General features: G+C 37.3%; 1 protein-coding gene across 6 annotated transcripts in view; it reads right to left on the bottom strand.

Annotated features, from left to right (window-relative positions):
• The window catches only part of DYM (dymeclin), a 399,581-nt gene that overhangs the window by 333,215 nt on the left and 49,135 nt on the right, over positions 1-17,231 (bottom strand). For all 6 annotated transcript variants that reach the window (XM_045164045.1, XM_044934602.1, XM_006075242.3 and 3 more), the window contains 3 exons: positions 10,403-10,455; positions 4,445-4,538; positions 3,357-3,490 (listed from right to left, as the gene is read on the bottom strand). In XM_045164045.1, coding sequence (XP_045019980.1) covers positions 3,357-3,490; positions 4,445-4,538; positions 10,403-10,455 — 281 coding nt within the window. The remainder of the gene's footprint in view (positions 1-3,356; positions 3,491-4,444; positions 4,539-10,402; positions 10,456-17,231) is intronic.

The following is a 17,231-nucleotide window of genomic DNA, read 5'->3' as shown; positions in this document are numbered from 1 at the left end:
TGCAAATCCCTCTCTTACTTGGGGCCTTAGATTAAGATCAAACAAATAGAAGTTCACAGTCAGCATTATCAAAGACTTAAGGAAACAAGCCACTGTAAATGCTTAAAGAAACCAGCAACAGATTTAGGTCCCCAAGGACTTAAAATATTGACTTTATGCATACAAAATATAAAATATCAGTTATTGTGTCAGCAAGAACAGGACATAATACCGACACTGAGGAAAGAAAAACTTGCACTGAAAGCAAAGGGAGAATGCAGACAATTTTGTAGTACTTCACAGTTTTGCCTAGGGCTGGTTTTGTCCCTTTATTCCTGAAAGCATGGAATCATGGAAAGAGCTATCTTTGCATAATGATACAAATTCCCTCCAGCAAACAATCTACTACCACTTCATACAGAGCCCACAGGAAAATGTTCAAATATTAAATCTTCACATATTTCAATTATAGACTGAAAGCATACTGAGAGTCACTTAACCCTCATAAAGACAGCCTCACTGAATATGGCAGTAATACCCATCTGATGATGGCAATATTGCAGTGAATTGGGATAAACAAAAAAATGCAGTATGCTACAATAACCCAACAACCCTAAAAGGCCTCAGATGATTTGTTCAGTTGTTTGCAGACAGTCCTCTACATTTGTCAATTTAACCTTCAAAGAATCCTTACCATTGTATATTTATCTATTCTTGAACAGTCTTTCACACAACTAAGTCAAATATTCATACACTGGCTAATCAATGAATATTTTCAGCTACCGTACAGTGAGGTTCCATTTTTTTCCATTCAATAGTGTCTGTGCAATCATTTAATTGTATCATACCTTTATAAACTGTAAAAAGACACTGACAGAAAATATCAATGTCACTAAGACTTACAGTAGTGATAAGGAGTCTCAAACGAACAACCTAAAGCTAAGATGAAAATAATTTTACATATGCCAAAAACAGAAAGTCTTTAACCTTAAGAAGATGTCCACTGGACTTAAGCTGGTGGACAAACAGCAGCTCAGCTGCAAATGAAAAGAACAAAAGAGCATTATAATCTCCTGAACTGCTAAGCAAATAAAGGAAAAGGACAGTCTGTCAACACACAGAACCATCAACTACCCGCCCTCACGGACGGCTCCTTCAGTGAGACAACCATCGTGATAAAGTGGCCGTGATTAAGGAGTGTCACCTGCCCTGACTTGACATGAAGCCATGTGGGATGTACAACAAAACTATGGTTCTCAAGCATGGATGTGAGTAGGGAGTACAGCAAGGGTGACCAAAAGTGTACACTGTATCTCTCAAGCACATCAATCTTCTCAATGGTAAATCATGAATAAATGCTTTTATATTAAAATAAAAATGATATTATATTAAACAAAGCACAACATTTCCCTAATTCTTCTCACATAACGCAAAACAAAGTTTTGGGTTTGCAGGTAATGGCTGGACTATGCTCTCAGGCTCAGTGGGGATAAACATTCACTCCATTAATGTTGACAGAACTTCCTGGAAAGGAACGCAATTCACTAACAGAACTACATTTGGCACAGTTGGGACCACAAAGACAAAGCCTAACATTAACAAAACTAACACATGCAAGGCACAATCCCCATTAAAAGCTCTAATCATTTAAACACCAGTATATATTTAACAAATATAGAAGGCTGATAATCAAAGTAGTAAATTAAATATATTAATGTATAAAGCCCTATGTGGGCAAGAAAGCCCAATGAAGGCAGACATGTTTTGAAAAAATGAACCCAGGAAACTCAGAAGCAAAAGTGCCTTTGCCTTGAGAAAGAGAGAAGCAAACATGAAAGGTAGATGCAAAACTACATTCCTTCTATTTGCAGGGCAGCAAAGGAGACAGACATAGAGAACAGAATTATAGACACAGGTGTGGAGGAGAAGGAGAGGGAAGGATGTAACAGAGAGTTAACATGGAAACATACACATTACCGTATGTAAAACAGACAGCCGATGGGAATTTGCTGTGTGACTCAGGGAACTCAAACCAGGGCTCTGTAATAGCCCAGAAGGGTGGGACAGCGAGGAAGGTGGGAGGCAGGTTCCAGAGGGAGGGGACACAGGTCTGCCTATGGCTGATTCCTGCTGATGTTTGGTAGAAACCAACACAATACTGTGGAGCTATTATCCTTCAATTAAATATAAAGTTTTAAAAACTGCATTCCTTGTATTTCATTTGTTAATAATCTCATTATTTTCCAGATTATAAGTTTTAATGCTAAGAAATGAAACACCAGCAGTTGATCCTGAAAATTATAGGCCCTCCTAACTACTGAGGAAAAAAAAATTCTCACCAATATCAGGAGAAAATTATAAACTCTTCCTATAACTTCAGAAAAAGACAATATACTTTGGCATCATAAAACTATCCTTTAAAATGTTATTTCTTAAAGAACAAAAGATTACTGTAGTCAAGAAGAATGAAAAATCTTATTTCCGATCTATTATTTTCTGTCTTCATATCAAATGTGGGTTTCTTTGTAGCATTTATTATAACTTAGAATTATTTGTTACTTCTTTAAAAAAAAATAAAGCTTGAGCTTCCACATTTTTTGTTTATATTTTACTGTGCTCTTAATGAGGTCCTGTCACATTCTTGCCATTGAATATTTGTATGTAGGTTGATGTGAAAGAATAAATGATGAATAAAAGCAAAATAAAATAAAATTGTTATTTCTGATCAAGGAGTCCCAAATATATCCAGACTCAGAGACTGTTATGTCCCACGAAAGTAACTTTTAACATTTATGAAGTCTGTAATTCTGATTGGTTGTCTCCCTTAATAACGTACTAGCCTACTGTACATGCACACATGCTCAGTCACTCAGTCAGGTCTGACTCCTTGCCACCCTCCTCCAAGGACTGCAGCCCGCTAGGTTCCTCTGTCCATGGGAGTCTCCAGGCAAGAATACTGAAGCGGTTGCCATTTCCTCCTCCTGGGGATCTTCCTGACCCAGGGAACAAAACCTGTGTCTCCTGCCTTGGCAAGAGGATTCTTTACCACTATGCCACCTGGGAAGCCCAGTAATGGCATTTAAATTAACATTTGCTTCCTAAAAAAAGAAATATCTGTGATATATACAGAAGTCAAAATAAATAAAAGTCTCAATCCTACCAGCTTCCTGATTTAAAACAAAAAAAAAAAGAAAAAAAATCTATGAGTCTCAGCTAGCTTAAATTAATATAGGCAAAGAAATAGGAATGGTGTCAGGTCATTTAAAAATGAAAATTATGAGGAAAAGTAGAATTTTCAAAATTGTGTTTTTATTTTTCAAATTCTATCCTTATGTTACACATGCTACCCCCAGAACGTCATCTAAGGCAAGACTTACTGTAACTGCCAGGAGATTTTTCTTCATAAGTAAAATGAAGTTGTAACTCTTCCTCTGACATCTCACAAATGAACACTTTCAGCAAACAGCAAATAATAAACAAAGCATTGTGTGTCTGCCAGATGAAGATGTGGCTAGAAAGGAAAGAACAAATCACACAAAAATCAGTGTTTAATCATGAGCACAATCCATTTATTTCTAGTCCATGATTTCTCATTTTGCTTGTAATATTAGAATAATGTCCATATCTTTCTTTATGGCCCATGATTTATGACACTGGGCCAATGACATCTACTACAGTTTACCTCATACTTTATTCTGTATTTTACACAATGAGTCAATTTAGAAAAACTTTTTCCTTTAGGCATGACTGCTCTTTGTTCTTAACATTATAGTTGTCCCATATACAAGCAATTCAAACAAAACTAAACTAAAAACAGAAAAAATAAAAAATACAATAACAAAGAAAATGCATGCAAATACACAACCGAATTTTAAATGGGGCATCACCAGTTGTACAGTATTTGTATACCTGCTATTTGTATTAATAATCATGGACTCAGAACAATTTTAATTGAATTCAACATAAATTGTTTGGAAACAGGGAAATGAGCAATCTTTTAAGATACTATCATCCAAAAATAGTTTCAAAAAATTCTTGAGTGCATAAAAGGTGAACCTTCCACTATATAAATATAAAACCATAATGTCTAATCTGAACCTTCATTCATCTAATATGTAAGAAATAAAGGACACAAATGTAGAATGAAATAATACACTAAGTCATTAAACTAATCCAGCAGTGAAAATATGAAAAAATTAACTTTTTAATAATAATTACACAATTAATCTTCTTAAAGAATATATTTCTAAAGACTGTCTAAAATGCTAACTAAAATCAGATTCAAGAATTTATTATCTCACCTTAATGACTTGGACAGTTAATTAAAACCTCTTTTACTTTTTCCCTGAATACTGAGAATAATTCCTTTATAGCTTTCAAAAGACCATAACCTATTTCTACCAATAAGTGAATAATTGTCATACTGTTAAATATAAATTAAATTTAGAGAGAGCAGCCAGCTTACTTCTGACATTCTGCTGAAAGTTTTAGTTCTTTGGTTCTAGAAAGGAAGACCTTAATTAGTGCACCAAGGTTTCCTGTTCGAGGATTATTTTCAACTGCAAGAGAAGAAAAGGTTTTAAAAAGTTAAAGTTAAGAACTGAAATCAAAGTGGACACATCATAACATTTCTAAAACCAAATGTCAAATTGAAGTTGCTCAGGGACCAAGCTTATTGTCAATTTCAAATCTAACTGGGGGAATTAGCAATGAGAGACATTGCTGCTTGGTCTTAATTCTAAACAGCAAAAAATCATTTACAAGTGAAAATGACAGAAACTATAGGAGAAAAGTTATCTCAGAACTCAAAACTGTAAAGAAAAGATGTACATGGGAATAAGTACACCATTAGAGCACACCTGTTTAGTGCTCAATAACTGTCCAATTAGCCCAGGTCTATCTACTGGGTATGTGTTCTTATCGCACACAGCTTGAGAGCAGACCCAAATAACTGCATAATGTTCTCATTATGATAAATGTGTAGCACCTTGCTAATTCAAGTGTGGTTCATGGACTAGCTGCAACAGCATTTACCTGGGAGCTTGTTGGAAGTGCAGAATCCCATGGCCACCCTACACTACTGAAGTTGACAGTGCTTCTCAAAGTTCAACATGCATTTAAATCACACAGCATCCTCATTAAAGTTTATATTCTGATTCCACATGTGTGGAGTGACTCTGCATCTGTGACAGTCTCCCAGGTGATGCCCACTGCTGCTGGGTGGAGAACTCCACTATTGAGTACCAAGGGGCAACTAAGTTAGGGAAGGTTTTATCCAGCTTTCATAATCCAGAATAGGCATGTGATTAGATATCATTAGAGTTTCACTCTGAATCAAAAATTTCCTACTTTAAGCTCTGGGTTTAGCTTAAAAGTCCCGGAAGATTCCACATGCCTCAGAGCAATTCAGCCTGCACACTGCAGCTCCTGAGACGGCGTGCGGCAACTACTGAAGCCCATGCCCCTAAAGCCTGAGCTCTGGAGCTTCAGGAGCCAGAGTAAGAACAGGGCATATCTGACAGGAAGGCAGAAAAGCATGTGGAACTAGACTACAGAAAGTGTTCAAAGCTCAACTCCACCACTTGACTAGCTGTGTGACACCTGTCAACTTCTTTAACCTCTCTGTACCTCAGTTTCTTCACCTATAAAATTCAGATAATGATAATACTTAATAGAAAACTAATTTGACTCTAGAGCTTGAATCCGTTAACTAAAATGACTGTGTGAAAAAGGAATTCTCTGTGTCCACAGGAGTTCAAGCAAAGTCTAGGTAATACTCAGATAATGATAATAATCTCACTAAAATACCTATTCCCATTGGGAATACCCAATGGATGCCCAAGGTCCAATAACCAATATACCGAAAACACAGAGGACAGAGACATGTTAACATCTATGAAGATGCAATCAACAAAATCTCACTGTGGAAAACTCTTACTATCCACTTTCTTCAATAAGAAAAAATTGAGGGGGGGAGGGAAAGACAAATTCAGGAGGAATTAGCTATGAAAAAGAATTGTACAGACATATTAACTAATAATAATGTGTGTACTTTATTTGGCTCCTGATTCAAACAAACTGAGACAAATAAAAATCTGAACAGTCACTGGATGTTTTATGATACTAAAAATTTGTTTGTAGTAGATAATGGTATTTTTTCCTTTAAAAACTCATTACTATGATATACATACCACAATACCTATGGATGAAAAATATAATGCTTAAGGTTTGTGCCAAATTAATTATGTGAGGATATGTTTTTGGATTCATATACACTTTTTAAATTTGTGCACTTTTCTACACATGTTTATATGTCAATAAATAAGTGAGAGATATAGATGATGCCTTCAAAGTGTGGTGCTGGAGAAGACTCATGAAAGTTCTCTGGACAGCAAGATCAAACCAGTCAATCTTAAGGGAGATCAACCCTGAATATTCACTGGAAGGACTGATGCTGAAGCTCCAGTATTTCAGTTATCTGATATGAACAGATGACTCACTGGAAAAGTCCCTGATGATGGGAAAGATCAAGGGCATAAGGGGAAGAGGGCGTCAGAGGATGAGATGGTTGGATGGCATCACTGATGCAATGAACACAAACTTGGGCAAACTCCAGGAGATGGTGAGGGACAGGGAGGCCTGGCATGCTGCAGTCCACAGGTTGCAAAGAGTCGGACATGACTAGGCAACTGAACAACAGATGAAACAAGACTGGCCATGAGTTGAAAATGACTGGAACTGGGAGATGAACATATGGGAGGTCATTTTATTATTCTCTGTCTGCCTTTGTATGGGTGTGAATTTTTTTCAAAATAAGGAATTAAAACACCCATGAAGAAATACACAAAAATCAATGCTCAGGAAAAATGCTGAATGAGGACAGTCCTTTTCCACCCCAAAAAACAGGAAACCCTTTAACAAAATACAAATTCTATAGAACTGAACAAAAGTTTTATTTGTTGGATCATTAGCAGGCCTAACAGCTAAAAGTACTTTTGTCTACTCCAACCAGAACACTCAACGCTAATCGTCTCACCTGATACCTTGCTATACAGATTCAAAGGTAACAAGTCACAAAAAACAACTGGTAAGAAGTAAACAAAGTGAACACAGAGCAATCTTCAGCTCCTTACATAAAACAACTGCCTTGGCTCTCACAGTACTATCCTAACAGGTAAGAACTAGGGGGAAACAAACAGGAATCCACTTAAAATTCACTATGAGGTAAAGAAATTTGTCTTGGACCCAGAGCGCCTCATGTGTAGATCCAGGGGATAAATAATAAAGATGAATACAAAAAGCCCAACAAAAATAATGGCCCCAAACAGCCCCAAATTGATAAAAAAAAAAAAACATTAATCTATGTATCTAAGTAAAACCCCAAATAGAATAAAGAATAAATTTCAAAATTTTGTCAAAGTTAAGGCAAAATCTTGACAGCAATTAACAACAACAACAACAAAAAAAATGACTTATTTACAAGAGAACTACAATACAATTAAACAGCAGACTTTCCATCTGAAAAGAGGCCAAAAGGCAATGGAATAACCTAGTCATAGGGATGAGAGAAAATAAATGCCAACCAAGAACTCTGTATCTAGAAAAACTGTCCTTCAAAACGAAAGCAACAGAGAACAAGGGACACAACTTTACAGTGGAGAAAATGGACAAACACAACACTGGCCACATAATCAAGGTCAACATCATCAGTGAAACTCATGCATATACCCCTGATATGATGTGTTGAGATCAGCACATCACCTCTGTGATGCCTACAAACCTGTAAGTCCCATCTAGCCACGAGAATAACATCAAACAAATAGAAGGACATTCTGGAAATACTCTACCAGCATTTCTCAAAACTCTTAAAAGTCATTAAAAATGAGGAAAGTTTGAGACCAGAGGAGGTTAAGGAGATTTGATGACTAAATGCAATGCAACATCTTGAAAAAGAAAAAGGACATGTGGGAAAACTAGTGAAATCTGAATAAAGGGTCAAGATTAGATAATAGTAATGTACCAATGTTAACTCTTTAGTTGGGACAAATATATCATATAAATGTAAGTTGTTGACAACAGAGGAAACTGATGAGGGTTATATGGGAACTCTCTACATGGTTTTGCAACTTTTCTATAAATCTAAAGCCATTCTAAAATTTAACTTTCATTTTAGAAATCTCAATAGATGGGTTTAACAGAAAAAAAGATTAATAAACTAAGGACAGATTAATAGAAAATATCCTATGGAAGGTCAGAGAGAGAAAAAAGTAAAATACAAAAAAAAAAAAAAAAAAAGAGCCTAACAAATATATGGGACATAGTGAAAATGTTAACAGAAGTATAACAGAGACCCTTGAAGGAAAGAAAAGACAGAACAGGACAGAAATAATGTATTAATATAAACCAACAATGGCTCTGAATTTTCCAAAATTGATGAAAGACATGAAACCACAGATCTAACAAGCAGGGAAGAGGGAGGAAAGAGGAAGGAAAAAGGTACAAAGGGAAGAAGGAAGGAAGGAAAGATACTCCTGAGCACGTTCTAAGATGCTGAAAACCAAAGGATTAAAAAAGAAAAACACAAAAGTATCCAGAAGGAAAAAACCTTTTTTTTTCCCCCAAAAGAACAGCACTAACACTGACAGCTTTAATCTCAACAAAATGCGACCAACCAGAAAAATAACAGAATGGTGTCCTTAAAGTATGGAAAGAATTTCCGCCAACCTAGAATTCTACACCCAGCACACCTATCTTCCAAAAGTAAAGGAAAAATGAAAACATTTTCAGACCAAAAAATAAAAGAGAATTGTCATATACCCACAAAACCCTTAAATAAATCTATACGCATTTATATCTATTGACATAAAAAGAAGCTCCTGAGTACTGCTAAGTGAAAATAACATATAAATAATCACTTACATAAAACTGTGCCTATAAATCAAGACACAGAATACTCTGCTAAGATTTTGATCTTATCACAAAAGATTAGCAGTGATTTTTTTTTTTTTTTGCTCTTCTCCAAAGTGGTTTTAAATACAGAATGACATACTTAAATATATAATACCAAGTGAAAAACACAGATTGAAATAGTGTATTTAATATGTATGTAAATGTTTATCCAAAGAAGAAATAACAGAAGGCAAAATATTAACAACAGCTTTGCAAAGGTTGTGGAATATGAACAAATACTGCCTTTTTTACATTTTAGTATGCTTTCCACATTGTATTAATAAGTATTATTCCCAATTTAAAAATGCTATTTTTGTAAAAACCCCAAGGTCACTTAAAAACTATATCATAATAACTGCATTGATATCATTGTTACACAAAATTAATTTTCAGCAAACTGTCACACAGGTTTTTGAAAGTCAGCTCTATTTAGTACAAAATTCTCAAAATCTATGGTTATTACTGAAGAAAAAATTCAAGGCAACTATTATAATAACACCTCTATCATTACCAACATAATTTGTTTTTAAAAGCAAAAATATTTCATCAAAGACTGTTTGTGGCAGAGTAAGTTAAATGGGAGTTAGCTTACATGGAGCATATCCATAAGCTTGATTTAAAAACAAGCTTGTCATCACTCACTAAGCTCTTGTACACCACTTGTTTCACAGATATATTATCTCTAATTTTCAAAGCAACAATGAAATGTAACTATAATTATCCACATTTTTTAAGGCATACATTTCTTTCCAATTGTTACCAATTCGAAAGTAAAGTATTTGAGAAATGAGGTCCAAAGAAGGTAACATTTATTGACAGAAATAATGAATAATGACAAATGCTAGGCACTGTACTGGATATTTCATGTTATCTGACTTTTCCTCATGAAAATTCTGCAATTTAGATTAAGAAATTAAAGCTCAGCTAATACTTAAGTAGCAGAGTTATAATTAAGACCATAAAATAATTTCAGAGCTCAGGCACTTTACCATTAACACAAGGTTGTTATTACTAATTTGAGGAGCTTCCAAATATATTTTCCTATTAATGAGTAATAATTCTTCTAGTTAACATAACCAACAATAGCATCTTTTGCAACTGGCAAAGGATGAGTGATCCTATATTCTCTAGGAACTATACGTGCAACTACAAAACAAACAATATTTGGGGCTTTTCTCAGTATTTCAAAATTTGCAAAAAGAACAAGCTCTATGTCTTAGCAGAGTCCATTACCATGACTGCAAATTACGCAACCATGTGTCTCACTGCTGGTAACTGAATGGTACCCTCTAGTGGCATCAGTGAGCACCAAGAATAACTAGTACTATTATAATTATCATCATCAAAAATATATCACTTCATTAATCCAATTCATATTGCAGTAACAAAATTTGTTAACAGAAATTTTAAAATAACTGCCTCACATTACACACACACACACACACACACACACACACTCGTTTTTCCTCCTTACCTAAAGATCTGCAGACTGAAAGGGTTGCCTCCTCTAGGAGCTTCAACTCAGTACTGGAGAAAGAGAAGAAAGGTAATTAATAACTATAACACTAATCATGTTCCTAACTATAACACTAATCATAATCCACCTGCAATGCAGGAGACCCCAGTTCAATTCCTGGATCGGGAAGATCCCCTGGAGAAGGGAAAGGCTACCCACTCCAGTACTCTGGCCTGGAGAATTTCATGGATTGTATAGTCCATGGGGTCACAAAGTGTTGGACACGACTGAGTGACTTTTACTTTCAATCATGTTCATACTAACCAGTTAAAGGAATATATAAAAATAAACATAAGAAAAACTCAGAAGGAAAATACAGTGTACATTGGTAAACAATAACATCAGCAAAATAAAGCTTCTATTCTCAATGTAATTAGAAAATTTACTATAATTCTCAACATGAAATGCCTAAAAAAAAGCAATTGGGGCACGCTGCCTTTTAGGTACGTAAGCAGAGAGGAGAGGTGGGACTGGAGGGACTTACAGAAAAATTCAAGAAAGGTATTTCCAAACGCAGAGCACAAGGCGGGAAACTCATGTGCCCAGCTTCAAGGGAAGTACTTATCATAGGATTAAACTTCTTTAGATAAATGCCATTATTTTTTATAATACTTTCAAACAGTTCAAAACAATGAAAAAGAAACAAAGCAAGAGACAAAACACATATATAAACTCCAATAATTTATAAATATATAGAAAAAACTGAGGCAGATGCAAACTGACACAGAGACAGGAGGCACAGACAGAGACAGACATAAACCTCTTAGATTTAAAAAGTAGGGAAGCTTCATGACAGTGGATTCAGCAGTGGTTTCTTACATATGACACCAAAAACACAGGCATCAAAAGAAAACAAATGGACTACACCAAAATTAAAAACTTTTGCATATCAAGGGATACTATGAACAGAGTGAAAAGTCAACCCAACCAAATGAGAGAAAATATTTGCAAATCATATAGCTGATAAGGCATTAATATCCAAAATATATTTTTAAAAAACTGACTCAACAACAACAACAAAAAAGCAATTTAAATATCTGCAAAGGATTCAGATTTTGCGACTTTATGTTTCCAAAGACACTAGTCATTTAGAGAAATGCGGATCAAAACCACAATGAATACTACTTCACATCCATTAAGGCGGAGTTATTTTTTTAAAAGAGAAGGAAAAGAAAAGAAAATGAAAAAAAGTGTTGGAGGGTATGTAAGGAAGCTGGGAGCCTTGTGTACTGCTGATGGTTATGCAAAATGGAGCAAGTACTGTGAAAAACAGTATGTCAATTTTTCAAAAAATCAAAAAGAGAACTACCATATGATCCAGTAGTTCCACTTCTGGGTATACATACACCCAAAAGGATTAAAGGCACAGAGTCGGAGAGATATTGTACACTGATACACAGCAGCACTACTCACGACAGCCAAAAGGTAGAAGCAACAAAATGTCCACCAAAGGATGAATGCTGGCACAAACTTCGGCCTTAAAAAGGAAAATCCTGACACATGCTACAACATGGATGTACACTGAAGACATTACAGTAAGTGAAATAAGCCAGTCACAAAAAGACAAACATTGTATGACTCCTCATATATAAGGTTCCTAGAGTAGGCAGCCCATAGAGACGAAGTAGAAAGGTGGTTGCTGCTGGCGTGTTTGGGAACTGTGAGGTGGGGAGCAGGGAGATGGCAAGCTAGTATGCGGTGAGTATGGAGTTTCAGCTGGGGAAGATGAAAAAGTTCCCAAGATGGATAGTGGAGATAATTAAACAACAATGTGAATGTACATGTATCACAGAAGTGAACACTTAGAAATGGTTAAAATGATACATTTTACGTTGTATGTATTCTGCCACAATTAAAGTGCATTCCAAATCAACTACTTACTGGCTGTGTAAACTTGGGATCATTTAACTTTTAGCTTTCTCATACATAAAACAGAAAGTATTAAAAAAAAAAAAGTACCTGCTTAAAAAGGTGTTGTTATTATTAAATTATGTAATATAGCACTTAGAACAGTGTCTGGCATAAAGTAAAACCTCAATGATAGCTACTACTGATGCCAAAATGCAGTACTTTTTTCCCTGTTAATAAATAAAAATAATGCTTTCCGCTTGTGTAACATAAAAACTTTGAAGTTTTTCAAAGCCCTTTCAAATTTATTAGCATATGAAAACCTCTTCTAATGAGCAGGACAGTTAAAAACCCTATTTTAATAGATAAGCAAACAGAGGCTTCCAAGGAGTTTAAGTAACATTCCAGGAATCAGTAGTCTAGGAAGAACAAGAACCAGCCTTTAACAGCCTGGTGACTGGTTTGAAAATGTTGTTCTTTTCTGCCAATACACATGGCACACGGCAAATCCTCCACATGGGCAACTCTTTCAGGGCGAGCTGAAAATTCCCTACCTCCCAGGGTGCTCTGCTGTTGCTGCTGAAGCATATTTTGAAAAGAACAATCCATAAGTACCGACGCCTTTGACAAGAAAATTTTAGAGAAACTATGAAAGAAAATGGATTACTTTAACGGTTTCTGTAACTACGCTGTCCAATATGGTAACCATTAGTTACACGTAGTGACTGACCACTTGAAATGTGACCAGTCCAAACCAAGATGCACTGGAATACAAAATACATACCAGATTTCAAAGACTGTTAAAAAAACAGAAAATACTTCATTATTAGTCCTTATGTTCATGAAATTGTAACTTTGGGGATATGTTGAGCCAAATAAAATATACTTTCAAAATTAATTCCACCTGTTTCATTTTACATTTTTAATGTGGCTACTAGAAAACTTCACATACATGCCAGTCTAACCTTTTATATCTATTAAAGCTACTCCAGAACTTGTCTCCCAGCAACTGAAGTCAGCATCATGCATAAGAAGTGTTGTTCAGTTCAGTTCAGTCACTCAGTCGTGTCCGACTCTTTGTGACCCCATGAATCGCAGCATGCCAGGCCTCCCTGTTCATCACCAACTCCCGGAGTTCACTGAGACTCACGTCCATCGAGTCAGTGATGCCATCCAGCCATCTCATCCTCTGTCGTCCCCTTCTCCTCCTGCCCCCAATCTCTCCCAGCATCAGAGTCTTTTCCAATGAGGCAACTCTTCACATGAGGTGGCCAAAGTACTGGAGTTTCAGCTTTAGCATCATTCCTTCCAAAGAAATCCCAGGGCTGATCTCCTTCACAATGGACCGGTTGGATCTCCTTGCAGTCCAAGGGACTCTCAAGAGTCTTCTCCAACACCACAGTTCAAAAGCATCAATTCTTCGGCACTCAGCCTTCTTTACAGTCCAACTCTCACATCCATACATGACCACAGGAAAAACCATGGCCTTGACTAGACGGACCTTTGTTGGCAAAGTAATGTCTCTGCTTTTGAATATGCTATCTAGGTTGGTCATAACTTTCCTTCCAAAGAGTAAGAGTCTTTTAATTTCATGGCTGCAGTCACCATCTGTAGTGATTTTGGAGCCCAAAAAAATAAAGTCTGACACTGTTTCCACTGTTTCCCCATCATACACACAAAGCTAGAACTAACTACTTCAGTGAATACACTATTACCTTAAGAATCTCAAGAAAAGAAAATGAAGTCACTCAGTCGTGTCTGACTCTTTGCGACCCCGTGGACTGTAGCCCACCAGGCTCCTCCGTCCGTGGGGTTCTCCAGGCAGGAATACTGGAGTGGGTTGCCATTTCCTTCTCCAGGGGATCTTCCCGACCCAGGGATCGAACCTGGGTCTCCTGCATTGCAGGTAGACACTTTACCCTCTGAGCCACCAGGGAAGCCCCAAATTACATTCATATTCAAAGATAAATATTTTTTCAAAGTAAATCTTTAAAGTTTCTTCTAAGATTGAAAAACTTTTAGCCAAAATTACCTAGAAATGATTGTACAGTCCAACTGTTCATATGTCCCTGGTCTTTATCCCTGCATTAGGTATTTCTGGAGTATCTGCCCACCACACATTATCTGTCTGCTGTTGTCCCTTCCCTTTCTTCTACAGTTCCACCAACTTACTCCTCAGGGGTGAGCAGAGGCAGATAGGCTTGTTCAGCCTGACCCCACTTCCCAGCCACAGCTGACTGGATCAGAGTCTAAGCTATGCCAGAGCCTTAGGGAATTTGGAACTGAGATGGAAAGACGGGTTATCCACATGGCTGGAAATGGGCTGCCAAGCTGAGGGTTACAGGAAGCCATCCTCTATCCACGGAGTGGCAGAGATAAACAAAAAGGACACTCAGGATTCTAATTCTTGGGACCAGCTCTTCCTAAAGCCTAGCTGTGTTTCTGGGATTCTATAAGACAGTCCTATCTCTTCATCACATAAGCCCCTTCCTTTTACTGACATATGCTAAATCAAATTGATTTCTGCTAATAAGCAAAAGACTTCTAATTAATAAATCACTGTGGTCAGATTTAATAATACACATTAGTAGTTGGCAAGAAGTAGGAACTATGAATTACTCAGTTTATGGGTTACTTGGGCAAAAAATAAAAATAAAGAGGTATAAAATGCATAAGATTGTAAAGAGTTTTACGAGGTTAATAACTAGACCACATGTATAAAATCTGTTTCACTAGTATGTCTACTTTCTTCAGTCAATAACACTCTCTTAAAACCAGCTGGAACCAAGAGCTTCAATTATACACATGAGGCTATAACCTTCAAAAGCTTCAGAATTTACTTGTTCAACAAACACTGCCTGGGTGCCCAGGACATGCCGGGCTCTGTGAAATATGCTGTCTCTGCCTCCAGGCTACACACTGGAGTGAAGAACCAGACTCTGGTGCAGGGGAAGTACAGAGATCAAACCCAGCCCTATGCATGAGCTTCCGGGAGGTGCACCCAACCCACCCTATGAGCAGTCAAGAAAGGCATCCCGGAAGAAGTAACCGTCCCGAAGGAGGAAGAGAAGGCAGCTGGGCAGACAAAAAGGGAAGACTTTCAAGACACAAGGAATGTGTGCAGACAGCCTGGCAGATTTAGGGAAGCAGAGGTTAGTCAACACTGGAGAACAGTAAACTAACTACAAGTCTGGAGAAATACACCAGATGGCTGGAGTACAGAGTTCAGTTTCTCAACTTACACTCAACAGAAAGGTAATGAGTGTTCACGAAACAAAAACCAAAACAAGGTTCTGGTTTCTTTTGAATACAGTATTAGCCTGAAAAAAGAATTAATTCCAACATGTATCAGTGAGGATGGTTTGGACACCATTTCCTCCAGGGAACCACCTCTGATTACCTAAGCCCTGGCAAGAAGCCTGGTTTCTATCCCAAAAGTACTCAATCATGAAACTGAGCACCCTGTAGCAAGACAAACCAGTTATCTATGTCCCCCACTAGACAGGGGGCTCCTGGCTCATCAACACAGTCCCAGCCTAGTACAAATCAGGCACTTAATAAAAATGCACCAAATCAATGAAAGCCTTTTGTCAGGCACTTAAGAGGACAAAATTAATTCCTTCCCCGTCCCTCAGGAAACACTTCACATTCTCTAGATTTCAAGGCAATGTCCATCCCCAAGTTTAATTTTTTATTAAAATATTTTTAAAGACACCTTTGTTGTTGTTGTTCAGACACTAATCAGGTCCAATCTTTGCGACTCCACGGATTGCAGCATGCCAGGCTGCCCTGTCCTTCACTATCTCCTAGATTTGCTCAAACTCATGTACACTGAGTTGGTGACGCCATTCTATCATTTCATCCCGTTGTCTTTTCTCCTCCTGCCTTCAGTCTTTCCCACCATCACAGTCTTTTCTGATGAGCTGGCTGTTCCCACCAGGTGGCCAAACTATTGGAGCTTCAGCTTCAGCATCAGTCCTTCCAATGACTATTCAGGGTTGATTTCCTTTAGGATTGACTGGTTTGGTCTCCTTGCAGTGGTAGAGACCCTCAAGAGTCTTCTCCAACACAATTCAAAACCAGATTTGTTTCCAAATGTAAAATAATATATCTTTTTGAAGCAGGCTGGTGACTCAAGGAACTATCCCACCTTTGTTGGAAAGCTCTGTCTGGTGGTGAGCCAGCCAGCACTGCCATTCTGCGATTAGGCTCCTAGGGCCTGGGTCCCCTACAGATGACCACGATCCAACACAGCTTATACCCAGCCACCATATCTCCTCAAAAAGCACCACCACAGGTCAGAGCGTCTTGAATGTCCAGACTATAAGCTCCGTGAGAAGAGGGAAAGTGTCTCCTTCACCCGTGCCTTCCCCCACCACGCCTGATACAGTGGCTCAGCTGGAAGAAAAGCACATGACAGTTACTTATGAAATTAAGGATTTACAGAGCTCTGTTTGTTGCATTTTCTGCACTCTGAAGTGTTTTTTCTACAAAGGAAATCAGCCAGGGACACCCTTGCCAAAAGCAACACACTGACTGTTATAATAGAATTCCTTTCCTCCTATCCTCCAATTTTCTAAACTTCTTGGAACATTTTAAGAATAATCTTCTTTCCCATTTGCTTGATTTAGAGCTAAAAAGGGGTGGTAAGCAACTGGGGTGGTTGCTAACTGCTGCCGCGTGTTACAGGCATCTATGCACAGTACCGTTGAATTAAACAAATGAGCTCAGATGTTCTGGCAGCAGGCAACTAACAAATCATCATTTGCAGTAAATAAAAGTAAAACTCAACTGCAAAATATGCCTGTTTCCAAGACAATTACAATTAGAAACTGAATACTGTTTCTGAAAGCAACAATGCTTCTGGGGCACCAGAAGCATACAATAGGGGGGCAAAGAAGCAGCAGTCAAATATTCACACCAATACAGATTAAATAAA

This window comes from Bubalus bubalis, chromosome 22 (assembly GCF_019923935.1).
Source record: "Bubalus bubalis isolate 160015118507 breed Murrah chromosome 22, NDDB_SH_1, whole genome shotgun sequence".
NCBI lineage: Eukaryota > Metazoa > Chordata > Mammalia > Artiodactyla > Bovidae > Bubalus > Bubalus bubalis.
Note: the sequence above shows the minus strand (reverse complement) of the source record. Positions and strands in the feature narration are given on the sequence as shown.